This window comes from Barbatula barbatula, assembly GCF_947034865.1.
Source record: "Barbatula barbatula genome assembly, chromosome: 4".
In the NCBI taxonomy this organism is placed as follows: Eukaryota; Metazoa; Chordata; class Actinopteri; order Cypriniformes; family Nemacheilidae; genus Barbatula; species Barbatula barbatula.
This window is the reverse complement of record NC_136768.1, coordinates 832,726-860,676: the sequence shown is the minus strand read 5'-3', so window position 1 is coordinate 860,676 and position 27,951 is coordinate 832,726. Positions and strand designations below refer to the sequence as shown.

Sequence of the window (27,951 nt, the reverse complement as noted above, 5' to 3'; positions counted from 1 at the left end):
CTGTTTCTGTGGGTCCAGATTTTACTAGTCTAACTTTACTAGTTTGATAGGGCGTCATAATCATTTATATATTTAGGGGCGTGTCCCAGCGCGAGCGCGTGTGTGTGTGATGGAGAGAGAGAGAGAGAGAGAGAGAGAGAGATGTCTGTGTTTTCGTGTGAGAGAGAGAGAGAGTGAATATGACAGAGAAAGAGTGTGTGTATGTCAGAGAGTGAGAGAGAGAGAGAGCGCGCGCGCTTGTTGCTCTGTTGGCTGGAGCTGCAGGTGATGATGATGATGGGTCGATAGAGGAACGAGGTGTTGCTCTCGCGACGCTTCTCTTCACCTGTCAGCGCGCTCGCGACTGATTGGTGACGCGCTCGTGAGAGAGATAGAGGCAAACCTCACCCGAGGGCTTTCGGTTCGATCCGTTAGTTTTAAATGAGTCTCTCTCTGAACTCTTGGAGTACTCCAGCATCGCCAGAGCACCGCAGAGTAACAGTACTCCCCTCGCGTCATGTCTCACTCTGAGAGATGGGCAAGTTCGACGAGCACGAGAGGATAATCCTCAACGTCGGGGGCACGAGGCACGAAACCTATCGGACCACGCTGAAGACCCTGCCCGGCACGCGTCTGGCGCTGCTCGCCTCCGAGTCGGACCTGGAATCCGTTCTTGACCGGCTGCAACAAGTCCCGGGCTTCATCGAGTACAACGCGCGCAACAACGAGTACTTCTTCGACCGGCACCCGGGCGTCTTCGCCTACGTGCTCAACTATTACCGGACAGGTAAGCTGCACTGCCCGGCGGACGTGTGCGGTCCTTTGTTCGAGGAGGAGCTGTCCTTCTGGGGCATCGATGAGACGGACGTGGAGCCGTGCTGTTGGATGACCTACAGACAGCACCGGGATGCCGAAGAGGCGCTGGATGTGTTCGAGATGAACGTGGACAACGACGATGAAGTCGAGATCGGGAAAAGGCTTGGAATCGAGGACCTGCTGTCCGCCGACGGGACCGGCAGCCGGTGGAGAAAGTGGCAGCCGGTGATCTGGGCTCTGTTTGAGGACCCATACTCATCAAGAACCGCGCGGGTAAGAGCGCGCAGCGCGGAGTCGCCAAACGGTTACGCGCGGCTTCTTTAGGCATTTGCCTTGGTCTTTCGGTGTTTAAATAACTTGACAGCCATTTCGAAACCGTGCATTAGTAAAGATAAGTCTATTGTTTGTTAAACAGGTCGCGCGCCCAAGTTAACGTGTGCGTAATGCTTCAGGTTTGTTTTGGAAACGTCAGTATACAAATGTGTTTTTTAAAAACCGAATTTTCACATATTCCAGTTAAATTTTCATTAATTTAGAGAAAAACTATTACTTTGTATAATGTTTGAAGAAATATATATTTTAAAGGGGGCTTGCAACATTTTAAGATGGATGGTCGATTTTCCAGCCTTTGTGGAATTTGAGTGGTTTGGCACAGCAAGATCATTGTACTAGTGCACTTTATTGTAACTATTAATATATACGACCAGCCATCAGTTCTGTGCTTTTCAATTCAATTCTAAACTTTAGACTTCCCTCTATCGTTTAGTTAAAGATATAAAACTGTCAGTTTGTCAAATTCGAAAGAAGCTCTGGGTTTTTGGTTTGTTGTCAGTGAGAAGACGGTCAAATGTTAAATGTTCCAGTCCTGAATGAGGATTTGATTGAATTTTACCTGCAGAGAGCAAACTAGGAGAATCTTGTCAAGGATGTTAATCAGATCAATAACTGTTGCTCTAGACTTCTAATTTCTTTGTCTGCTATATTTTTAACAAAGGAGCCGTTGGTGTGACCTTGGGACACACAAGGATAAAGATTCTTTGCACTGTCATATGTGTACTCATTGTCTAGAAATAGTCGATTGGACATTTGGTTTGGATTTATATGTTGCATATTTATTACAGAGACATTTTCCAGAATTCATCAGGCATATTCTATCTGTTCCGTGTGTTTCCATGAGGCCTTAAAACGTCTTTTATTCCATCTGTTAATGTAGCAGAAGTGATTTCAAGAGCTGTGTCTGTTGACGTGTGCGTGCCTGCGTGTTTTGATGCCGAGCGTGCCGTTGCCACTTAAGAGGTTAACGCTGGCACACGTTTAAAGATGCTGTTTCCATGGTGACCTTATCGCCCATCGGCCACCCGTGTTCATTCAAAGCAACGATACATTTCAGGAACTCGCTCATACACAAATTTCCAAACCCCTTATGTGCTGTAAGGGTTTGTTAATTTTCTCCGGTGATGTTTGAATAAGTGTGTGACATTGAGTTTGTGTATGCATGATTCATGCTCTGGGAAGCACAACACGGTATATGCAGAATGTGTTTATGTGGGCACAGATGAGCCAAATGGTGACGCTGGCAGCTGATGTCTTTGCTGTCTGTAATTTCCTTTAGAACGCTTATGAGCGGTGGTTGTCTTGGTTGGTTTGGAGTGCGTTAAGTCAGTGGGTGTTCATGTGGGATGTACTGTAAGGACCTGTGTTGTGTGGTACAGTAATGTACTTGAGCATGGATGGTCACATTTTCTTTTGAGAATGAGCATGCCACATGTTGACCCGTTTTTTCAGTCCTGACTCCAACTTTTGCATTTTCTTCAGTGTCCTGTTTATAGGCCCTGGGTTTCATTTTAATGTGAGACAGTGATTACAGATCTGTCTTTCACACTGCTGACAGGACACTGTGAACCGCTGTAGGTGTAAAACGTGAGACAGACGTGTTTGCATCTTTGAATTTCTTCCATCTGCTCGGGGAGTTAAACAGAACGCAGGGTGCCTTCCATGTTAAACGCAAGACCGCCAGAGCTGTTGTTTTACATTCTGGTGGACGACTCGAGGGAGGGTCTCTGCTTTTTACAAGAAGCGTTTGTGTGCTCGTTTCGCAGGACTGTCTTTTGTGCTGTGATAAGTGTATGCCTGTGTTTTTCTGGATGTGAACACGCTTTCAACTCCTCCACTGAAGCGGTCCAGGGCTTCAAACGGCCACACAGGCTTAATGAAGCTGCTCGGACCACCGGGGCCAATCACACACTTTTTTTTACTAATTACTTCTTAAACGTCTTAAACAAATTTCACTAGCAGATATGAACTCTGACAGGGTAATGTTGGGCACAGAACTACAGTTCTGCTGATCTTTTGACAGGGAACCTTTCAAATACCTCTTTTTCTTAAAGGTTTGACAATGCACAATTTTGCAAAAGAGAATGTTATGTTTTTAAGAGCTTTTTATTTTAAAATGATGATGAATCGTATATTAAAAGTAATCATCTGTGATTTAGTTCTTAATTTTACTCAATTAAATTATATTATTACTGAAAAACTGGGTTTTGCAAAATGTCTGTACGTAACAAAATGGTAATAGTTGTCATCATTTCCATGACCTTGTGATGATGGTGTATGACTTTATTCTGTGAAAGAAAGAATGTAATGTTGTTCTTTTGTTTAATGGAAAGGCCAGACAAAGACACACAAATTAAAATATTTTTAAGATGCAGATGTTTTTGTTGCTTGACGTCCATGTATGCTTCTGTTAAATGAAAGAAAACTGCAAAGATTCTTGAACACATCTTTTTATGCTCCTTGGAAGAAAGTCAAACATCATGAGGGTCATTAAATGTTAATTTCTTTGGTGAATTTTATATTTCTAAAAAGGAGTGGTCTGAAGAAGCTCTCCAATGCCTCCATATTTTCATCCTTTCAGATCATCAGTCTTTTATATTTTTAGTCCAGAGCTTGTCTTATCTTTCTGCCTGTCTCACAACTTTGTTTTCTCGCTGTTAAAATTCAGCCTGTTCGTTCTTATTAAGTCAGTGTGTAAAACAAACCGTTCGTTTATTCTGAAGAGTGAAAATAGAGCATTAGATCTCTTATCACACCGAGCCTGATGGGAGGTGATGGAGAGGTCAGTGAGTCTAGTACCTTCTCAGCAATAACAGTTACAAGAATGACTTTCAGAAGCTGTACCTCTCTAAAACTCAGGTGCACAAATAACCTGTTTGAAGCTAAAATGGGATGTTGTCTCTATCAAGAGCTCCATCCTGAGGCCACACACACACAGCTGTGTTTAGCTCAAGGGCAATGTGTGCCAAACTCAAATTCACCGGGGACGTGAAGCTCACACTCTCAATGTCTCAATGTACTTTCATCTCTCTCTCTCTCTCTCTCTCTCTCTCTCTCTCTCTCTCTCTCTCTCTCGCTCTCTCGCTCTCTCGCTCTCTCGCTCTCTCGCTCTCTCGCTCTCTCGCTCTCTCTCTCTCTCTCTCTCTCTCTCTCTCTCTCTCGCTCTCTCGCTCTCTCGCTCTCTCGCTCTCTCGCTCTCTCGCTCTCTCGCTCTCTCGCTCTCTCGCTCTCTCGCTCTCTCGCTCTCTCTCTCTCTCTCTCTCTCTCTCTCTCTCTCTCTCTCTCTCTCTCCTCGTCTTTCAATAATGTCTTTGTCTATTTTTATATGCTGTTTCGGCTCTGTCATGGTCTTAGTGACTGCTTTTGTATTCTTTTATCAGGGTTATTGTAAATCTCTCTTTGTCTGGTAGCTTTTGGAGGGTTATTGCTGTGATTGCCATTTGCTTTCTTAGAGGAACATTTTATTAAAATTTTTGCGTTTTCAATGTTCTCAATTGCGTAATGTATTGTATGTGAGAACTTAGTCTCAGATGTTTCTCTTTAAATTATTTGGGAGAAATAAAACCGAATCAAATGAGTGTAATTGTTGAAACATTTTCAGGGTGTGGAGGTGTAAAATGAATACTCAAATAATCTGAGTTTGGGTCGATTTGATGAGAAATGTTTCATAGTTCATATTGAGGTCTTCAGTAATACTGATTATGTCATATTTCTGTGACCTTGTTGACATCTCTTCTGAAACTCCTAAGGAAATATTTGTGACATTTCTATGTAGACTACGTAAAGGAGATCACTTAGTGTGTGTGTCTGCTACTTCTCCGTTTAATGATCTTAATGACCATACCGTCTTTACTTCGCTATTTATATTCTTATTTTGAGGTTCACTGTTGAGGTTGAAGTATGTCCTATCTGCTAGGTCGAGTTCTGAACGCAATGTGTCTGACTTTCACACTAAGAGCTCTGAAAGTTAAAACTGGCACACTTTGTGTTCGACTCACCGTAACGTCTTCATCTTATCTGCATGACCCGCGTGTCCTTTTCCGTCAGGAGCTGAATCAATGCGACTTCGCTGTAAACAGCTCGCGTTTCTTGACTGTGAGCAGACTTTTGTTTCACTTTTCTTCCCAAAACATTCCCACTTCGTCTCTTTATAATTATAACTATTGTGTCACAAGCTTGAATGTCACCGTGCGCCCGTACATGCAAAGTAGTTTAGTGACAGTTTATACAATTTGCCTGCCACCCTGTAATTACACAAAAATATTTATGACATAAAAACAGTCATGATGTGGTGTGATTTACTGTACGTGCGGAGTGAGTCATAAAGTGGCTGTGTTGAATGGTGACATTTAAAGCCCTTCACTCTTCCGTGGGGTGTAAATATACTCTATTAAGTGAAGACCTCTTCAGTTTGCTTCGGTACGCCGCCGCTGGTAATTATCCTGTTTAGTTGAGCTGCTAGTCCTGGTTTAACTGCGGCTCTATTAGGAGTCACTCGTGCGGAGTGCCAAAGATCTCCTCATCTGAATGACACTCAAATGCAATGAGACGTCTGGCTGTTAGGAAGCGCGTGTCTGACTCTGATGTACTAGACAAACTGTCCGGCTCTCACACATGCTTTCTCTGTGTGGCCATCTGCACGGTGATTTCATTCATTTCATTCAAGATTTTCTTTCTTTTGTGCTCAACAAAATAATAAAATCATACAGGTTTTGAACTTGAGGGTGAGTAAGTGATGACAGAATTAATTTTTGGGTGAAATATCTCTTTAAGGCCGTTGTGGCAATTTAAAAATATTCCTTACTACTATATAGAATTGTATATCGATTTTATATCTAAATACTGATACGCACAGACGTTCATCATACATAATTTAACTAAATTTTTTCATGACAGCATCTGGTAGTGGGTTACGCTTAACAATATTATAGACCATTCCATGCAATTCGACAAACATCTTTTCTTAAATTTCAACGCTGCACAGCAGAAGACTCCTTTCTCTTGTTGAGAAATTCTAGACCTGAAATGGTTTTTACTAAAACATTCAGACATTAAAATAGATTGTTCGAATTGATTCACAGAAATGATTTGCACCTACAATACCACTTTAGCAAAATAAGTTTCAATTGGTGGCAATATACTGTATGAATGAAATGTGTGTCTTTATGACATATTACATTTATTAAAAACATGTGAAATATATTCTGGATACATTAACTCTTCTCATTCATTCCCCTGTAAACCTTCTGACTAATAACACTAAAAATGGACTGTAAACATGATTTATATCTACTGTAACCCTCAGACTTTATAGCTGCTAATCATGGGTGGCGAAATATCACATATGCTGAAAGGGTGCTGTAAATAAATCAAAACCTGAGAATATAAGATGAGAGATTCGGTTCCGTTTTATATAAACTTAAGTAACAAAAGCTGTATTAGAGTTCAGTTTCATTTCTGTGAATTGATTGAAAGTGTCATTTTCATTGAATCAACTTCATGGTGGTGATTTGTTTGCATAGTCTCTGTCTTTATGTTTCATAAGTGCAGAGTGAGAAACATTCAAGCCAACATAGAAAACAATTGAAACGTTTTTAAAGATGTCATCCACTTCTTATGTGTCCTGATTGCTCTGTTTGCTTATTGTTTGAAATACGGATTCAAAATGTATTAGGTTGAAATTATTTTATTTGTTGTCATATAACCTCACTTTTTAAAATGACAGAATGAGATCGCATTGATATCTCTCTCTCTTTCTGTCTGTCTCTTGTTTCCTGGCAGCGCGCCTGCTGGCACACATTTTTCATCCTCATGTACACAAACGCACTCCAACATACAAACACACACACATTTCAACTGTAAGTCGACTGATCCATTTGATAAACAGTCCATTCATTTCAATAAGACACGCCTGACAGAAGATGTTTGATGGATTTACATCACCTGACCTGTCAATCCAGTAATGTTGACACCGACAGCTGGCTGTCATGTGTCGGGATGAGCGGGGATGCGTTGCGTTAGGTTGGCGGGTCAGTTTGGAGTCAAGAGTATCTGTCATGTTGACTGGAATGACGGCCACACAAGTTCTTTCTCAGCGTCCTGTACACATCTGCTGTTTGGAGTAGTTTAACTGGAGAAACGAATAAAATGTGATAAGTCTGAATGGTTCTGTTATGTGATCCTGTTGCTTGGGGTTAAACATATATAACATTAGTAGATTATACATTGTGGCTGGGTGATATACGTATACTGATATATTTTAACATTGTTATCATATTTACTATATAGATTTGTTTATTCCTCCTAGTTATAATTTGCTCTGAAATTACTTAAGAGCAATTTCTTTTTTCATTTTAATTTTATTTGAACACGAGTTCTTGCTACATTGATATCTACAATTATATACAGATATTATAGCATGTAAACATTAATGAGTCATGCCAGACATTAGTTCAATCCCTTTTTGGTAGCAAATCAGAATTGCCTTTAAATTGTGACTTGAAATTCATGACACAAGAAGTGTGCGCAAACCTAACGATGGTGTTTACGAATCCAAAATGTTTAAAAAGAAAAGTCAATTTCGTTGTTTTCATTCCTTGTGGTGTTTAATTCCATATCGGCACCAAAATATAAAATGTAAATATTTCATATATTGCCCAGCTATAATGTAATGTATTGTATTCTTCTCTATACAGTCAATACGTTTCTTCTTTTTTGTGATTTCTTGTTTATGTAAAGCTGCCTTGAAACTTTGAAACAATTGTAATGTAATGGTTTTTGACAGATGAATCTATGTTGTACAATGTTACCTTTAAGATATAAATAATATAACCAAATGGGAAAATGTCCTTTATGTTAGGATAAGGGCTTGAAATGTTTTACTGTGGCTACCTCTATTTATATTTTGCTCTGTTCTTCTCCCAGAATGAGATTTTATTGGTTATATCTGACATTTCCATTTGCGCTCCATTTAATCTCATTAATGTCTAAAAGAAACCAATTGAGATATTAAAGAGATGTCATCAGTCTTACTGGATAGTCCGATTCACATGGCGATGTAATGACGCTGTGGTGTTTGTCCGAAGTGTTGCTTCAATTCATGTGTTGTGATGTGATGTCTATCGGTGGAGTTGTGAGTCAGAACACACATAAGATGTTGCGTTTCATGCTGTTCTGTCAGTTTCAGCCTCTGACCTTGAGTAGGTTTGGAATAACGAAAGGGTTTGTCTGAGTTCTCGGGGTGGATTCGTTTCTTCTGTGTTATTCTGAGAGTCTCAGCTGAACTCATGAGGGATTTGAGGGGATGTGAGAGACGCGTGCGGTTTGATTACAGCCTGAAATTCAGAAGACCAGGGCAAGGGCATCAGTGATTCAAAACTTCAGTGAGTGAGCCCCTCGGGATCTGCCTCTCTCTCTCTGTCAGACCTGCCTGATTCTAGAGCTCAAGTGTGTCTGCGCAGGTCTCGCTTTAACCACACAAAAGAAAAGTGTTTGATGTGACAGTAATGTTAATTCGATTCTTTTAAATAAAACGTTTTTGCAAGTTCAGTCAGTTGGTCCTGCTTGTTCTTAGGATGAGATGAGAAGTTGTAGTTCTGATTGTTTTGTAAATGCAGGAAAAGAGTCATAAAAATGTAATATGACTTGTTTAAAGATTGTGTATGTCTTTCATCTGACTGAATGCTGTTTTTCATTGGCTTTTCTCTTCACATCGTTTTAACGACACAAACTCCCGTTCATTAGGAATTCTGTCTGAGCGGACGGAAAGAAATGACGGTAGATTTTTGCCCTGGCGGTCTCGCTCATCCCACCATCCGTCTTTCTTAATAATGGAGTGTGGAGAGACCCGACCATCTATATCCATTAAGCTAAATTACCCCCAATCTCACAGTAAAACAGCTCTATTCATGATTCATCAGCTAGCCAGCGGCACACATGCACACTCGCTGTAACCGCAGGAACTGGCACGCAAGACACTGCATGCCTCTACCTCTCAAATGATGTAGCATTCCGATGGAAAACAGACTTTTAATAAACAGGCTGGAGTCACACAGAGGTGATATTTCTGTCTCATTTTATGTACAGCTATCCTTTTAGGGATGGACTTTTAGTTTTGAAGGAATGCTGTTTGTCATTTACTCTGATATTTTCTCCAGAAATGTGACAAATGTGTCTGTCATTAGAGTTTGAGAAGAGACGTCAACGATGTGTCAAACTGAGCTCAGATTTGTCAAGTCTGCAATGAAAAGTCAATATTATTGAAGAATGAACTCAAACATTTCTCATCACATTCACCCAAATCCAGATTATTTTACCTCTACAGTCTACATTCATTTACACCTCCGTACTCTTTATGTGTTTCAGCAATTACATTCATTTGTTTCTGTTTTATTTCAAATTTAGGGTAAACATTTGCCTGTGAAAGCAACAATGAGACGTTTTTGAGGTTTTCCAAAACATTAACCTAACTTCACATTTCATATTCGTGATTGTCGTTGTAGTTGCCTTTGGGTACGATGGGCACCGCGCTGCCACACCTGTCCTCATCTACCAGGCTATCTCTATGACAACTTACATAATGGAGTCACCATAGCAACAGCTGAATCCCTAGCCTTGGCTCCTTGTGGGGACCAAAGGCAAACAAAGAGAAAGACGATGATGCTCCCGGATAAAAGTGACGACAAAAGGCATCTGAAAAGAACTAAAAAATGAATTTGATAAAGTGCCACAAAGTCTGAGTCACGTGGTCCTCGCAGCAATGTCAAAATCCTTGAAAGTGCGATCGCACCTTTTGTTTCGAGAAGTATTAATAGTCGAGCAGAGGCGACGGTTGCTATTTCAGGAAGAGTTTTCTTAAGGGTGTGTATTTGTATGTGTGCGTTCGGTACGCTTCTGATGTTCCCGTTTGGAAAAGAAATGACAGATTTGTGCTAGCGAGGTTTCTGGAAGTGAAGGATCTCGTGTCAAAGATATGACGTCTCTTCTTTTCATTATTTCATCAGGCAGAAATGTGAATTCATTAATCTGGCATATGCCCAGTCGAATTATGTTGAAACACTCGGCTGTGTGTTGTTTTCCAGCAGGGAAGGACATCTCCTCCCAGTTTCAAAGAGATGAAACACTGAAGAGATTTTTACCTCAAAGCTTTTTAAGTCTAATAATAAATCCAGATTTGTGATAGTTAAAATTGAAATTGCATCCTAGTGTCATTTAACTTAATAGTCTTCACTTTATACCTGAATTAAAATTTATTTGGCAACCTTAATAAAGCAAAAGAACTCACTTCACTTCACCCCGTATAAAAACATCTGCCAAATAGATGATATATAGAGAATATTACAGAGGGACTGAGTAAATCTGTTGTGTGTTGAGAGTTTTTGTGTCGTTTCCATTTCATGTCTGCTGTCATTTCCATCTTTTCTGGCTTTCATCCCGCGGACACGTGCACGCACACACGTGTGTAGAGGATGACCTTTTATTGTTTAGACGTGCGCCTGTGACATCTGTGTGTGTGTGTGTGTGTGTGATGTCTGCTCCGTGTGGAGGGAAACCCCTGCGTTTGCTGCCAAACACACGCTTGTTTTCTCCCCCACTTCTCTCGTGCTGTCGTCCTCCTTACGGCAGCGAGACATAAACCGAGACGGAGCGTGAGATGTGGTGCGGTTACCATGGCACCCCAATATGAGCACAATGAGAGTCTTTGTGAAGAGACGGATTTGATGTGCACTGTTTTTATAGCGTACGGAGACAGAGATAAAGGGATTTTAGTAGAAGATATTTGGAAGAACGTTGATAATCAAACTACACCGAACAGCGTTGACTTCCATTGTACGAACACAAAACCACTGAGACATTTCTCCAGATATATTCTGTTGTGTTTTACTGAAGAAAAATGTGTTTTTGGGTGAACTATCCATATCCCACAATAACCTGCAAGAGGTTTGTCGTGGAATTGTGTAAGGGCAGTTTTTATTCTTTTACCTCCTTTTTAAGTAGTTGCTGTGAGTGTTTATGTTGTGCAATATTATCACAGCTCCCTTCTGTAGGATTTTTCATAGCACGTGTGTCTGTGTCATTAGAACAGGAATCCCGCCGTGACATCACACACGATCAAGGCATCTGCCATTACCCGCAGGGACCCCAGCAGGACCGTTTGTGTGTGTGTATCAGATATGCCATGTTTTCATACATGAGTGTTGTGTAGTGTAGATGACGTCTGATGAGTAAAAGTTTGTGATAAACAGATGGACAGTACAACTATCGGTTGTACCATCAGTGTTTCTTTCTGATTTCACCAAATATGTATGGCAGCTTATACTGTAAATAATACTGTAGTTTGGGTGTGTTTGCAATTAAGTATGTAATTTATACTTCAACATAGAATAAAGTTGCATTAAAGGAGTTGTTCAATTAAAAAAAAGATGTGTTGCATTGAAAGTTAAAAAAATTAGACAGCTTGTACTGTAAAGAGTATACACATCATGCCCAAACAGTTCAAGCGGTGTAGCAGCTATGCATTTATTTGCATGCCAAAAGTATCTGTTTGTTTATTTTTCCTGTCACTTCTTCCCGTCGGCTCAATCACACAATCAGGATCTCAGCGTGATGGTGATGATGGTCTCAGTGTGCTAGAATCAGAGAGAGAGAGAGAGAGATGACTGCAATTTAAGATGCTCTCATTTTAAAGACAGATCTTACATTTTTATATGATTTAGAAATCTCACAAATGTCTCTGTCATTCGAGTTTCCGCAGAGATCTCTCAACAATGTCTCGAGCTGAGATCTGTCAAGTCAATAGGTGACTTGCTTAGGCTCCAGGCCACAGACACTTTCTTTGTGTGAGTGACCTACATAAGATCATCCCTGGTGAGTGTGGAACCTTCCTCTGTTCCTGTGAAATGACTTCCTGAGGACCTGTAGACGTGATTTATGAACAACAGACACACTTTCGCTCGCAGACACACACGTCTGAAACTCAACCTCAGAGCAGACTTCTTCTGAAAGCCATTAGCGTCTCCAGTTTTCTCATACCCTTCATGTGACATTCATTGCTTTCTCACCATAGGGCTAACGTATAAACGGATCTCTTATATCTGCCCGCTCTGCATTAGTCGGGTTAACACAAATGTGGATGCGTGCCTGTCAGTAATGATATTGGAGGAATGGTGAATCATAGCTTTGAGACAAAGCCTTATCATCTCACCATCGGCTGGTGAACAAAACCGTAATGGAATTCAAATAGTCGTCATAACAACTCTGGTGTTATCAAACATGAGAATTGAGATTGAATCTGACGATGAATGTGTGGATGTTAGTTCATCTCTAGGGTGTACAGGTATCTTTAGACCGGTGGCCAATAGCTTTGTTTCATTTATTTGGCACTTGGTGAGTGTTTTTTGTTTTGGACTGTGATTATATCTGTTTGTAGTAGGGCTTTGCGATATTGAGGGAAAATGTGATATGCGATAGCATGCTAAATAATGCGATACTCGATATGCGATTTCTTTTTCTAAAATAAATCTAAATTGTATTAAAATATATTAAAGAGATTATATAACAAACATATATTTCACATTATTTTAGGAAAAAGAAAGCATCACTACAACTTCTGAAAGTAAACAGCAATGCATTAAACAAATCTGACATTTTGTAAACAAACAAATAAATCTCGCTTCGCGGTGCGGATTGTTGATTGACCTGCATTGCTTTCATGCAAACGCACGCATATCCCAACTTATATCCGCATGCCAGATAGATACTACACTATCAGCATCAACCTAAAACTTTGACCATACACTACTTTTCAAAGAATTAAATGGCTCATTTATCGCAAACCATCGCGATATGCATATTGCGATACGCACATGTGTATTATTTCGATATATCGCACAACCCTAGTTTGTATGACATTTGTGTCTGTGATGTGTCTGTGATGTGTGTGTGTGTGTGCGAGTGTATTTATGGTGTGTTTGGACTGGGTGTATTCTTATAATCATTCATGGAGGAATCTGATACCCCAAGCTCCTGTTTTCGTGGAGCTTTGCCTGTTGGCGTAGAGACAGTGCTGTGTCTGCCATATGTTAAGATCTGGGGGTCCTGAGAGAACCGTCCACAGGTGACCATTTATTGACGGTTTTACCATCTATCACAGTTTTACACTTTCTTTTATGACTGTCAGTCTATTTCAATGCACAGTCACTTTTGATCCATTTAAATACAGACTTAAATACAGGCTATAAAACCACGAAAAGAAAGTTGTGGAATTGTTGTAATTTAGCGTAGTGAACACACCCTGTGGAGATCACTGGCAGCCGCGTTCACCCGTATTAAACCTCACATACCCGGCGACGCTCCTGAGAAACTTGTGAAGCCCGCCGTGGATGACAGGATCATTAGATAGCGCTTGTTCACGTGTACCGCACGCTCGCTAGACTAAACAAAGACCCTGTTGTCCTGCGTGTGGATGTTGTCTGATGCCATAATACTTCGGTCCTGATGATTTCTGCAGCCTTTGTGGAGATTATAGCCCTCCAGACCACTTAAAGCCTCATTAGGATGCTAAAACAAAGAGAGAGAGAGAAGTGAGAGAAGAGGCCCTTTGAGACGTTATCTGGAGGGGACAGGCTGTGTCCCGTGTTGATGTCTGAACACATCATTGAGTTGAATGTGAAGTTGCGTTATAATAGCGAGTGTGTTGTGTTTGTGGTGATATGTTGACAGACAGGGTTCCAGCGCTGTTGTGTGGGCTGAACGCTGCTGCGATTGATGTCTGACTCACTCATTTGCCGTCTTTTATTGACATTAAATATCGCACAGCGATGACCGGCCAAGACTGCGCTGGTTTGTGTGATGTCCCTCACATTATCTTAAAAACCGTATGGCAATACTGGAGTAGCAATGCTGTTGAATGAAAGGGTTAGTTGACTCATAAATACAAGTTTGCTGTCAGTTTAATCAGCCTCAGGCCGTCTGAGAGTAGATGATGTTTCTTCAGAAGAACACAGTGTTCCCGACTAAGGATTTACAGTCGAGTTAGAATTGTCACGTCTGCCTGTAGTTGACTGATAGTCGGACGACAACAGGTGGTTAAGGGTACAGCGCAAAGTGCAGCGCAACATTGATACCCCAAAAAACAATCGCATTCATTTACAGTATTGGTTTAGAACAGAATATACCTTTATGGTTGTAGGGGTAAGTGCAAATGTCAAACACCCGTGTCTCATTGCAGTTAGTGGCGTTGGGGAGCATAAAGCCTGCGGAGAAGCAGAGCCAAAGGAGAGAGAGAGACACGGACTGTGCACCGGTGTATGACTGGAGACGAATGACTATACGTCTATAGCATTATGTTTTGTGAACTGTGCTGAACGATCAGATTGTACCAGTGTTGTGAACTGAATTAAGTCCAGCCGACCCCGTCCTCTTCCTTCCTCGCCTTTTGAACGTGTTACAATGATTAATAAAAATGAGAAATGAATTAAAATAAGCCAGAATCAAGTCACTATGTGCAAAATAAATGTGTTAAGGCAAAATGTCTGAAGTCCAGGGAACATCATTTTCAAAACAGTCAAATTTATGTACATTTTCCTTAAACATCACATAACAATGCTGTTCCATACAATACTCGACCAGATCTAGACTCGCCTCGAAATTATTTTTAAATCTAATAATAATTAATATTTCTCTGTCCTCCTAACACGCACGCTTGCTTACATTGCAGAGAATGACAAGTTCCGAGAGTCTGCGCCATCACTTTGCTTGCTATATACGGTGATTTGGGGTATATTACTTTTTTATTAAATCAAATCGAAATTAAACTTAAATTGCATTGAAAAAATGTATGTTCATGTTTAAACTCTCCGCAGCTCATAGCGATATATTGAGGTTTTAGTCTGCATGGAAACTGAATGTTATTTACAACTCTAATATCCCATTAAGTACATTTGTCAGTTTTATGACAGTGTTGTTTACACAGTTCATTTTAATGTTGTTTTAACATGATACAAGGCTTATTTTTGTCACATTTTTGTGGTACACGTGTGCGTTCAGTTTCAGTTATATCATGTGAAAAATGTTATAGTTGCCCCCAATAGCTTTTGTGCAGTTGGTTTTATTAGTGACTTCTATTTTCTAAAGATTAGCTTGACTACAGCTGAACATTATATAAGATAAGCCAAAGTTTTAAAGTAACTTCCCTGAAACTGTTTAGCAAAGCTTGTGTGGATTTATCTGGCACATTCCATTTACTCTGTCCATGAAACACATGCAGTTTTTATCCTTGCCAAATAAAAACAAGGACAAATGTCCACTGAATAACAGTTTAAAGACTGAGAGCTCGCAGGCTACAAATAGATGTTAATGGATGCCAGCGCCATTCAGGCTAAAGGAGAGCGGCCCTCTTAAATATAGTCACTGTGTGTAAATGCTTTCTCTCTCTCTCCGCAGTTCATAGCGTTCGCCTCTTTGTTCTTCATCCTGGTTTCCATCACAACGTTCTGCCTGGAGACACATGAGGCCTTCAACACCATCATCAACAAAACGGACGGCCTTCGCAACGACAGCTTGACGGACCCCAGCCAGCAGTATGAGATCGAGACAGACCCGGCCCTCACCTACGTCGAGGGAGTCTGCGTCCTCTGGTTCACTTTTGAGTTCCTGGTACGTGTGACATTCAGTCCAGACAAGCTGGAGTTTGTCAAGAGCGTCTTGAACATCATAGACTTTGTGGCCATTCTGCCGTTCTATCTGGAGGTGGGCTTGAGTGGACTGTCCTCCAAAGCGGCCAAAGACGTTTTGGGATTCCTGCGCGTTGTGCGATTTGTGCGTATTTTACGAATATTCAAGCTGACGCGGCATTTCGTGGGCCTGCGGGTCTTGGGACACACCCTGCGCGCCAGCACCAACGAGTTCCTCCTGCTCATCATCTTCCTGGCGTTGGGCGTCCTAATTTTCGCCACCATGATCTACTACGCCGAGCGTATCGGGGCCAGCCCAAACGACCCGACGGCCAGCCACCACACCATGTTCAAGAACATCCCCATTGGTTTTTGGTGGGCCGTGGTCACCATGACGACACTGGGGTATGGAGACATGTACCCCCAGACGTGGTCGGGTATGGTGGTGGGCGCGCTGTGTGCCCTGGCGGGAGTGCTGACGATAGCCATGCCGGTACCCGTCATTGTAAATAACTTTGGCATGTATTACTCCTTAGCAATGGCCAAACAGAAGCTTCCCAAAAAGAGAAAGAAACACATCCCGCAGGCTGTGCAGTGTTCACCCTCTTACTGCAAAACTGATCTCAGTACAGCCTGTAACAGCACGCAGGGAGATCTGTGTCTGGGACAAAGCGGAGGACTGGAACGCCATCGCTCAGGTTAGAATCATAATGTCTTCATATTTGATTTAAAGTGTCTGCAACACAAAAGAAGATATTTGGATAAATGTTGGTAACAGAACAGCCAGAGCCCCCCCATTCACTTCCATTGTAACCGATGCAAGTGAATGGGGGAACATTCTTCAAAATATCTTCTTTTGTGTTCTGCGGAAGGAAGGAAGTCATAAGATTTGATATGACAAGAGAATAAATGATCACAGAATTTTCATTGTGAAGGTGAACTACACTTTTAAGGACTTAATTTAAGTTTAAATGTCTTACCCCATTGTAAACCCGGTTAATTTAATGAATTTACGATTTACAGGCTTCGTGTTAAACGTAACGCTGCTGGCTATTTTAAAAAGGTGAAAGAGTCACTCAATACGTCTCGCCCTAACTTTGTGTTCCAGTGGAAATATCATCAATGCATCAAACAAAACTGCACATTTCAATGCACCTCAGTGGTGTTTAAGAAAAGCCGAGGAACAGATTAGTTGTGTGTATTTCATTCAGTTTGGGTAAGCGTAGGTTGAGTGTTTTTTTTCCTGCCGGGTAAAGGCTGACAGCATTTTGAGATATCTCTTGGAGAGCTGAGCATAGGGGTGGTGCAGATCTAGCATGGCATCACCGCTCGCCTGTTGCCACGGAGATAAGGGGTGAGATGATGTGTTCAGGAGCATAACACGCTTTAAGAAAGGCTGAAACAATCTTGACGGTGAGAAATATCTTACTTTTAGAATAAGTTTGTAAGAAAAGATTTGAATGCAAAATACAGATATTATTCATGATGTGTTTGCGGGTTGATAAAGGTTTGAAATGACTGGACATTTAATACTAAAGTGTTAAATTCTTTTTACAAGTCCCTCCTCTCTCTCCCTCTTTCTCTCTCTCTCTCCCTCTCTCTCTCTCTTTCACAGTGCACACCAAGTTTCAATGACTCATTGTATCGACCTAATTTCAGTCCTATTTCAGTCTTTTGATTGACCTCTCACCTCTGTCTCTCGCCGAGCAGTGTCCTAAATAACCAGATGTTGTTCTCCGGCATTTACTCGCCCTTCATTTTCATCATTTCCTACCAGTGTTGTCTGCAGACTGTAGCGCAGGAAGTGACATCACCACGTCCCCAGAGGAGGTGAGACCCATACGGCACTCCAGCGTGTGCGAGCAGGACCGCCGTACGGAAGCGACGTGCTTTCTTTTAGCAGCCAGCGATTACACCTGCACGGCGGACGCAGCTATTCGTAAAGCAGGTATATTATGCTCGGCCAATCACAGCCCTCCATTCTGTCATCATTCTACATACACTGATAACCCCAGAGTCTAGGAGAGACTCATTCCTCATTCCATGATGTACATTTATACATAATAATTCAAAAGTAACGAAAATATTAAGCTACATAAGTGATTCATTCATTGACATAAACTTTCACTTTTGGATGGAAATGGTGACAATTTTAACTGTTCAGAAGAACAGTAACTAGATCGAATATGGGTTCATTAATATTTGAAAATATGAGCATTAATCGATGTAATGTAACCCTTTAAACATGTTTGTCTATGATCCATGAGTTTTTATCCAGTATGACCCGACAAAGTCCACAAGGTTAGGTTGAGTCACAGCCTGACATTTCTCCATCACGGCCGGCATTAAAGGTCATTTGAAGGTTATCACAAATTAAAACATGAATAGCCAGCACCCTTCCACATGCTAATATATGAATATCCTACGATAGTGAGGTCACGCTAAATAATACATACTTTTATTTGTAATGTCACACACATTTATGAATTGCTGATGCATTTTGATTGCTTTCGTGTGCAAATAACATGAATGCTTTGACTTTGGTACGATAAAAACAGCATGCTAAAGGTTTCCGGATGGTATTTCGAGGATTTGAGGAAGTTTAGATCTCTGAATGATTTTGGTTAATATTACCCACAGCCAGTGTTGGGCAAGTTACTCTGAAAAAGTAATGAATTACTAGTTACTAAATACAGTTCTATAGATTACAAATGACTCTCTCCAAAACGTATTTAATTACTTATTGCTAATTAATTTCTATATCCTATGTCAAGCTTGATTAGTTAAGTGATTCAAGGATAGACATGAAACGGCTCTTTTAATTCATTTAAATAAATAATATAAAACTATTATTACCTGACCAAAGTATTACAAATGTGAGAATTATGTATTAAAGCACAGATTTTAAAGCTAGACTTTTGTAGAAGGTTGTTATCAATTCCACTATTGCACACACATCACACAGATACACACAATGTTTAGTTTAATTACAGCAGAAGTAAATAATTAAATTACAGAAGAAAGAACAGTAATCCCTTATTTTACTTTTCAAGGGAAAACTTATTAAATTACATTATGCACCCTGCTCTTAGTCTGACGGTTATAATGTAAAGAAATATATATACTGAAATTGAATAAAAACAATAACTAAATAGAAAAACAAAATGCATGAATAGGTAAGGAATATCTGACGACGGCCTCAAGCTTCCGAGTCCGTTCACTCTAAAGGAAATGTGATGCGCAAGAAAGTAGTTCTACCATCAACAGCATTTTAAAGACGATAACATGACAAACATTACCACCTCGGGGTGTGCATTCACTTTCGAATAATTTATTGGCCCGTCGACTATTATTCCTTACGTAACTAATTACTTAGTAAAGTTACAAGTAACTCTGGCCACAATCCCTAGCAAAAGGTTATAAAGAGTAAATGAATATCTCTAATAATGCTGTTACATCTATTTATTGTTATTGTTTATTATTGTTTAATTATGTGTAGACAGACAAATCCTCCTGAACGGTTTTAAAGCAACATTACATAACAAAGAAGCACATGGTCATTGTGTTATGAAATAACTTTGATATTCTTTTAACACATTTTGATCCTCATGGAATACATACTGTAAAAAGTATATTTAGATCGAATGCCATGTTATTAGATTTGGATAAAAACATCTTCCAAATGGTCAAATGTAAATGCCCTGAAACTTTCGCACAGTTAATGTTGTCATTTCCATCCAGTCTGTTCTTTGTTAAGTCATGTGATACAGTTATTTTTATCTCATCATCATGATCAGATCTGTTGTGGTTTAGTCTTCTGGGATCGTGTTTCTTAATTTAGACCTCTGTATACAGTTTATTGATCTGAGAGTTTTGTTTGAAAGTTGATTTCTCACACATACTTGAGCATACGATTCCACAAAAACCTGTTCAGTGATCAAAATGAAAAACATCCCAGACAGGTGTTTGTTTCAAAGTATTAAAAATAACTTCTGTAAGAACCCACATTAAAAATACTGTAGTATGCAATTTTATTGACTAGTAAATTGTGTTTAAACATACCTTAGTAAATATTTAAATACGGTACAGTATTAAACTTCACCTTACTGGTAAATTTCAGTATTTTTCATGTGAGATCTGTGAATCTTGCATTCTGATCGCTGGACACTGTTTGTGGATGTGATTGTGATGTGTAACGTTGTGTAGTGTTACGCCCGTGACCATGTCCCACCAGACCCTGCTGTATTTCTCTTGTGTGTCTTTGTGCTCTTAATGTTGCGTTCTCTCACGTCTGGAGGCTTTGGAAAATCCCGAAGCTTAAACAACATAGCAGGCTCGCCGGCTCACGCTCTCCGTCTCTCTCCGCTGGCTTCGCCCTGTCCATTATATATCGACTACATGTGTTGAGGCCACGCCCACTCACTCATAGAACATAATATAAATACTGTGGGTGGAGCTACACTTTAATCTTGCTCTGTGATGTATATACTATAGAGATTACTCATATAATTGTGCTGTATGAAGAATTAGACACTGTAATAAGAAATATAAATGTATCTCGCATTGTGCATTTGTGTCTTCACTGTAACCTTCTGGGACCCAGCAAAGTTTTAGAAATATTTGTTTTTCATTTATCTTTGTTGTGTTGTAAACTATTTAAGACGATCGTTTACACAACAACTGCGTGTTGGTGGCCTGAGTACATAAACTTTTGAAAACTTTCAAAGTGCAAGTAAAAACGTTTCAGTACAGCTGTGTTGTGCATTTTAATGAAAATGGGAGTTTATATTAAATAAACCAAAGTTCCCAAAGATGTTCAATGTTGTTTATAATGATTTCTTAATTCTTTTGGGGGGAATATAGGACGTTGTCATACATTTTTCTTTTCTTTTGGCCAACTTCCATTATAACTCAATGGGAAAAAAACGTAAGAATGAATTGCTGGGTCCCAGGATATGAAAAGACATTAGATAGGAGACATGTATTATTAGGGAGTAAGTACAGGTAGCAGTTTTAACTTTTATGTACATCTGACGTGCTTCTATAAACAAGACGAGAGGAACAAAAGGAGGAAAGTGTGACCTCGGGTCTGTGTTTCAATGTAACTGTTTGTGTGTAAATGTTCTCGGTGGGCTTCTTTGTTATCGATGGACATGTGATGTGACAAGCCCCTGATCTCTTTCTCGCTGCTGAACTGTTCATGTGTGCATGGGCCGTCTGTCTCCAGCTTTGAGGATGCTGAACGTTTGTGTGAAACAGATAAAACTTCCCGTAATGTGCACTGTTCGGCCTCGATGCATGACGTCTGTCTGTTTTCACCGTCTCTGTCTCCGTAATGAAGGCCTCACGACGCTGGTTGTATACACACAGATAACTGCTCAGAGGTTGTGTTCACGAGATTCAACCGAGCAGAGGGGAACGTTGTGACTTAAGGGGAGGGGACGGCCCTGACGAAACTCACAGGTAACCTCCTCGTGCTGTGTGATGTTACTGGGGTGAGAGAATGACTCTTATCAACACCATTCGGACAGAATTGGTCTGATTCGGTCTATGTTGCAGTCAGAGGTTGTTGGTTCTTTAGCACGAGTCAATGTGAAATTTTACTTCTGTAATGTGTTTCACGTTGACTTGACATGAAGGCATCAATGATCATACATTTTGTTCATGGTTACACAGTCACGAGTAGTTTGAACACATGTCTGACAAAATCCATCATTCATTCAAAACTACAGACAAACAGCTCGCCTCACCCGAGTCATTCATCTACATCCTGTGAATAGTGTTGTAAACTGTGTGATGTTCATCTGATAGTCATTAAGGTGGATTCTCATACAGATTGAAAGTGGTCGATTGTCCTCAGCATCATGTGAGGGAATCTGGAAACGGGGAGGTTGCTAAGCAACTGGTGTGGGGAGATGCTGTCACGCATAAACTTCATTTGGCACTTTGCGTCCACACCCTGCACCTGAAATGAGCACTGTTTGTTTATCTGAATGATCCTTTCTCATTGTGCGCATGCTGTCAGTGATATATTTTATGTTTAATCTATAAATGTTTAAATTTAATTACTGGGTAATATTTAGAGGAATATGATGTTGGGGGGAATCTTACCAAGAAATGTCCGAATCGTATTTTACTCCATAGCAAATACAAAATGATATAGGCCTGTGTAATAAATAATATTTAGATGTATAATAAATGATGTGTATAATATTTCTACTGATGTGATTGCGTTTGCAGCTACTCTATCACCTCTGGCTGATGTACAGTTTATATCGGCCAGAGACAGGGAAGGCGGGGCCAGCAGAGACTCAGATGGGTTTGATGAATTGGATTGGACAGTCTGGAATAGAATAACCATGTGATTGGACGGTTGTGAACACAGACACTTGAACAGAGAGCTCGCTGAAGGGACGGCTCACGGCCTTTGGAGTTTCCCGTTCATTCCATTTGGAAAAAGACTGAAACGTGGACAGCGAGGCGTATCCGGCTTAAAACATATTCAGAGTCGCTCTCCATTAAATGTGGCATCTGTATAAAATCACATGGTTTCTCACCTGTGGCTTCACCTTTGTGTCGGGTAGCAAATCGTGCACCCCTTCCAAAGCCTCTGTCAGTGCAATAAGTGTATTAAGATGTATAGAGGCAATGAAGTATTTGTGTATCGGCTATACTACAGAGTAGAGAGAGCGTAAACATGCTAAGTTTAATAAATGTGACCCCCCCCACGTTTATGCTTTTATTTCCTTTTGTATCTCTGGTGGATTCAATGTTGTATTTCTGGATTTGTATGTACTTGTGTGTTTGTGTGGATATGTTGATTTGAAATCCCTTAAGAAAAATAACCATGGTTTTACCATAGGAAAGGTGCAGTGACTGTTGCAGATTGATAACCATTCACTTTACTACAATGTTTTATTACAAATGTATGGTTAAACTATGAACACTGTCGGTACCGTGGTTTTACTATGGTGTCTGTGTTTTTCTGGTTTTATTTATAGTAAAATCATGGTTCATTTTTGTAAGGGATTGTATACTTTAAGACCCCATGAAATGTTTGAACAGGCACACGTTCTCCAAGGGCTCGAGCATTTTTGCTTATTTTAAATATCCGATGGCCTTTAGTTTCACTTTATTCATGATTTGCTGCTGCTTTTGTAAAGTGGACGGTTGTGATAAGATATTTTAATTCTAGAGGAAATTTGATTAAAACTTTTATATACTGTGAAGTTGTACTGCAGACTGTGTTGGATTGTGTTGCTGGACTGCACATTTTAAAGGATAAACTAAATGGCTTATTAATCGTTGTGTCTGCATATTAATCTGGAATAGGGAAACAAAATGCAGGCTTAAATCCTAAATGTATGAGGCCATGGGAATGTAGAAAACTGACACATGTCCGTTTGATTTCATGGGGTCTTTAAAAGTGTGTTGATTTATTCCCATCGCCGTTTTTTGGTAAAATGGCCCAGTGCAACAATCAGATGTGACGTGCAATAATGATTTGAAACAAAGCCGCACCGATTCACACTGTGATTTGAATTGAGTCTGTGACAGACGGAGCAGCAGATCTTTTCCAAACACACACGCTGCTGCTCTAATGACATCCTTTCTTCTCCTTCAGCCATGTAGAGATTACAGCTGTCACATCAAAGTGTGTGTGTGTGTGTGTGAGAGAGAGAGTGAATCTCATGACACCTTTTAAGAACATGTCCGAAAATCAAAGAAACAAACATTATTTTGTTTAAAGAAGAATATAGAATACAGGAATTCTATTTAATATGGCATAAATGCCACCATAAAAAGATCTGTAAAATAATGAATAGTTTTTATCTTTTTAATTAATATTTTAATTACTTTAAATAGTATTTAATATATTTTTGTTAATGTAAAAACAGTTTGAGAGGAAAATGCATTTATTGCAAAAATTTTGAATTTGAGATGAAATGTGACTTGAATATGTTCTTGACAAGTTTATGAGTGTGTGTGTGTGTGTGTGTGTGTGTGTGTGTGTGTGTGTGTGTGTGTCCTTGTGCGTGTGTGTGTGTGTGCGTGTGTGTGTGTGTGCGTGCGTGCGTGTGTGCGTGTGTGTTCCCAGCACCCACAGAACTTAAAGAGTTTAGTATTGTTTAGTATTATAGTATTGCTACTATCTGCTGCTTAATGAAGTCAGGTTACCGTTTCAAAAACCAATGACAACATGTAAAGGTATATATTTTTAGATCTTGTATATTTGTGTGTTTTGAAGAGTCCAGCAGTGTATTTGTACGTCTGTGATCTTGATGTGTTGTATTGTGGAGTCATTTGTCGGCCTCTTTGTAGTGCATGCAGAGACTCGTGGTCAAATGTAAAGACAACGTCTGAAAAATATGTACAGTTAAATGCAATGTGAGACAGATAAACATATTAACATTGTTTAAAAAACACTAACAAAAAGCTTTCTTTTCTTTCTGTTTTGAAAACATCTATTTTTATACCTAAATGGAGCAGATTACTGCTCCTTCTTACCTCATGAGAACTTAATGGCGCTAAAATATTACCCAGTGTGGATTTTAAGATGGGTGCCAAAATAAATGTACATCCCTTGTTATGTGAGTGTTGTGGGAGGAAAAATAACAACAGACACATTTGTTTTTGACATTGTGATTAGAACTATAAACATGGATAGTATGGATAGATATAGATAAAATGTTTTAGTTTATGTTGAAGTCACTCAAACTTTTGTGCTTAAGCACAGCTAGAGCTATTCTAATGAGATTAATCTGAGAAGCAGACTTTAGCGAAACGCTTGTCTAAAAACAACGGAAATATTAAAGAGATTACGTTGTCTGGGAAAATGTTGATAAATGAGTTCATATTGACATGATAAACAATTGATATCATCTCATTTGCTATAGTTTTTCTCCTGCAGCACAAAACACATTTAACATTTCTCAGTTGTTTTTATATTGTCTCATCGTGTTACATGCAACAGGCAGTTTCCTCTCACCGGTCCAGCGATGCTCTAGATGAAGGTCTCTATGTAGGTCTTCTTCTGTCCCATCACTACGGACACCGTCGCCATGGTGGGGAAACCGAACAGCAGGGGGTGAGTTTGTGTTTTTTAGGCCACAGACCTCCTTTGAGCTTGTATCCATAACGACCAGGGAGTTGCCGTATCCATAACAACTGCTTCCATGCACAAACCCGCTATTAACACAGCCAAACTAAAGAGCATCAATATTGCATCATTGCAGTCTCTCTGCACACACACACAGAGAAAGCAGTACAGCGTGTTCACAAGTGGGGAAGGTAGTTAGTTTACAGGGGAATTTATGTTGGAAACTGGAAATATGGACAGACTTCTGTTCTCTAAAACAGCCTTATGACAGAGAACACTAGCTTTGACATGGAATACTGCCGTTCACTGAGACAGGTGGCTGGTCGTACAGTAAGGCAGTTGTGCAGTGAGACAGATGTTGAGGCGGTTGTGCAGTGAGACAGGTGGCTGGTCCTACAGTAAGACAATTCTGCAGTTAGGCAGTTGTGCGGTGAGACAGACGGTAAGACTTATGTGCAGTAAGACAGATGGTGAGGCAGTTGTGCAGTTAGACAGACCTGAGGCAGTTGTGCAGTGAGGCAGACCTGGTTGTGCAGTTAGACAGATGGTGATGCAGTTGAGCAGTGGGACGGTGAGAACTAATGACATTTAAACAACACACTCAACAGAATAAAGCCCAATTATCCACTAAAACAAATACAGCCCTTCAGACTGTGTGTGCGTGTCTGTCTGTGTGTGTGTGTGTGTGTGTGTGTGGGGGAGGGAGGTTGTACTAGTGAGGTTTGAGGTGTGCTTACTCAATGGAAATCAGATACACATGACTCAAATGATGCTACAGCTGCTCTGTGAATTGTTTCTGAATGAATGACACATGGATGTGATTATCAACAAACACAGCAATACATTTTAGTTTTCACAGACTAGGACTGTGTTATAGTTACGTTTGTGACAAAGTTTCTTAGTGTTGTTTGGGATATAGCATCATTACACATTTTCTTCAGAAAGTCTTGTAGGCTTTAGTTACTCACACACTCATGAGTTGAAAGATTTTTTTAAGTGAACTGGCCCTTTTAAAGGGAACAGGGTCAAATTGTCGAATCTAAACCATAAAACATCATAAACTCTCACCCATGACCACATTTGGATGTGAGGATCGTCCGATCTTCTCCTGGCAACCTGAATCTGTTGCTATGAGACAGGCTGCTTCATTAGAGGCTGCAGTGTGATGATGACTGGAGTGTGTGTGTGTGTGTGTGTGTGTGTGTGTGTGTGTGTGTGTGTGCGTGCGTGTGTGTGTGTGTGTTTTCAAGGTCAGCCTTATGGAACACATACTCACATTGTCATTTATCCAGCAATTGGTTTTGTCCTGATTATTTCTTAAACACATCCTTTACTGTATACATTTCCAATTGAAAAAACATACATGCATCTACTACACTATTCCTAAAGTGAAAGGTCACCTCAAATGTTGTCATTATTTATACCCCCTCATGTGACTCTATCTTGAGTGGAACACAAAAAAAAGATATTTTAAGAAATGTTTCAGTGGTTTTGTGTTTATACCATGGAAATCAATGAAGTTCAATGTTGTTTGGTTATCAACGTTCTTCAAAAAATCTTCTTTTGTGTTCTGAAGAAGAGAGAAAGTCATACAGTTGCTAATTACTGTAATCTATTCCATCCGTCATGCGCACACATTTTAAAATGTTGTGAAATCTTTTGAGGCTTTTTAGTCGGCAGCCTCGACACGTCTTAATTCACATCTGTGACAACAGTGAACTCTGAAATAAACCGGGAATAATGGATATATTCTCCGGAGAAGAAAAGTGATTAATGTAATGAAACATCATTCATTATACATCCCTACATAGAGTAAAGATACTGTAGAACAGAAAGAGAGAGAGAGAGAGAGAGAGAGAGAGCTGTTTAAGCTGTCTTTGGATCTTAAAGTGGCCACATTCACAATCTGTGAGCTGTCTGTCAGTTAACCGTCTGTCTGTTCCAGACAGACCGCTTATAAAAACTATAACCACGAACATTAAATGTGCCAGCCATAATAATAATTTCCAGTCTGACGTGTTGTGCGTTTGTGTGTTTCAAATGAAAACACTTTAATGCAGATCATACAGACACGACATGTGTTTGTGAAACAGCTGCTTGATGTGAAGTTTTATAATAAGCTACTGTATACTGGGTGTGAGTCAGACTCAGATTTGCTCATAAAGTCAGACGTGTGTGGCTTCACCTCACAGAATTCATCCGCCGCGAGCTTTATACCCCGAGAGACGTCACGTAAAAAGATTTGAGCGAAAACAAGCTGGGAATGATCATTAGCAAATTGATGATGGCTACATTTAGTGACCCACTGACTGAATCTGTTTTCCATACAGTTAATGTAGCATCAACCTGACCTTGATCATCATTTGCCTTAATTTACTTTAATTTAAACTTATTTTTTATTTAAGTTTATTGCCAAGGCTTAATTTTTTTATCTTGATACGTTTTTCAAGTATTTAGAGCTATACTTTGAGTACAATTAACAGAAAGGTTTTAACAGTTTTAGTTTTATACATAATAACCCTGCCATTGGAAATCTAGTGCATTGCTGCGCATCGTAGAGTTACTTGGAGTGCTTTAAAAATGTTGTATTTTACTCTTAATGATTAACAGCAACGGCCTGCTTGAACCAAACTCCATATCATCTTTGGACCCAATTAAAAAAGTAATGATGTTTCAATTTTATTGTAAGTTTTATGCAGAGGTCCAAAATTAATTGGTTATGTTAAGAGTCAAAAAGAAGGTTAAAAACACAGTAATAGCATAAACCTTTGTCATATGGAGATAACAGCAGTCATTTCTGTCACACAACAGCACAGTGAACAATCCCTCATCCATCACATTACTCACATCCCAAACACTCAATGGAGACTCCATTGATTATAAATGAACAGCAGTGACAATAGAAAGAGATTACATGAACTGAAGACATGTAGAAGTTCATCAATGATGTTTCCTTTCACCTCAGCACATGACGTTTCAAGGTCATTCGTTAAGAAGTTTTGAACAACGTCCTTCACATTGTAATGAGATTGGCTGGATGTTTGAGTTCTT

The 27,951-nt window shown here is 39.9% G+C and overlaps 1 protein-coding gene across 1 annotated transcript; it reads left to right on the top strand.

Moving 5' to 3' along the window:
• Positions 1–100: 100 nt before the first annotated feature.
• Positions 101–23,100, top strand: kcnc2 (potassium voltage-gated channel, Shaw-related subfamily, member 2). The gene is made up of 4 exons (XM_079454805.1): positions 101–1,068; positions 15,571–16,498; positions 17,578–17,748; positions 22,041–23,100. The coding sequence occupies exons 1-4, from the start codon at positions 514–516 to the stop codon at positions 22,163–22,165; spliced, it is 1,779 nt and encodes a 592-aa protein (XP_079310931.1). The 5' UTR covers positions 101–513; the 3' UTR covers positions 22,166–23,100.
• The last annotated feature ends 4,851 nt before the right edge of the window (positions 23,101–27,951 follow it).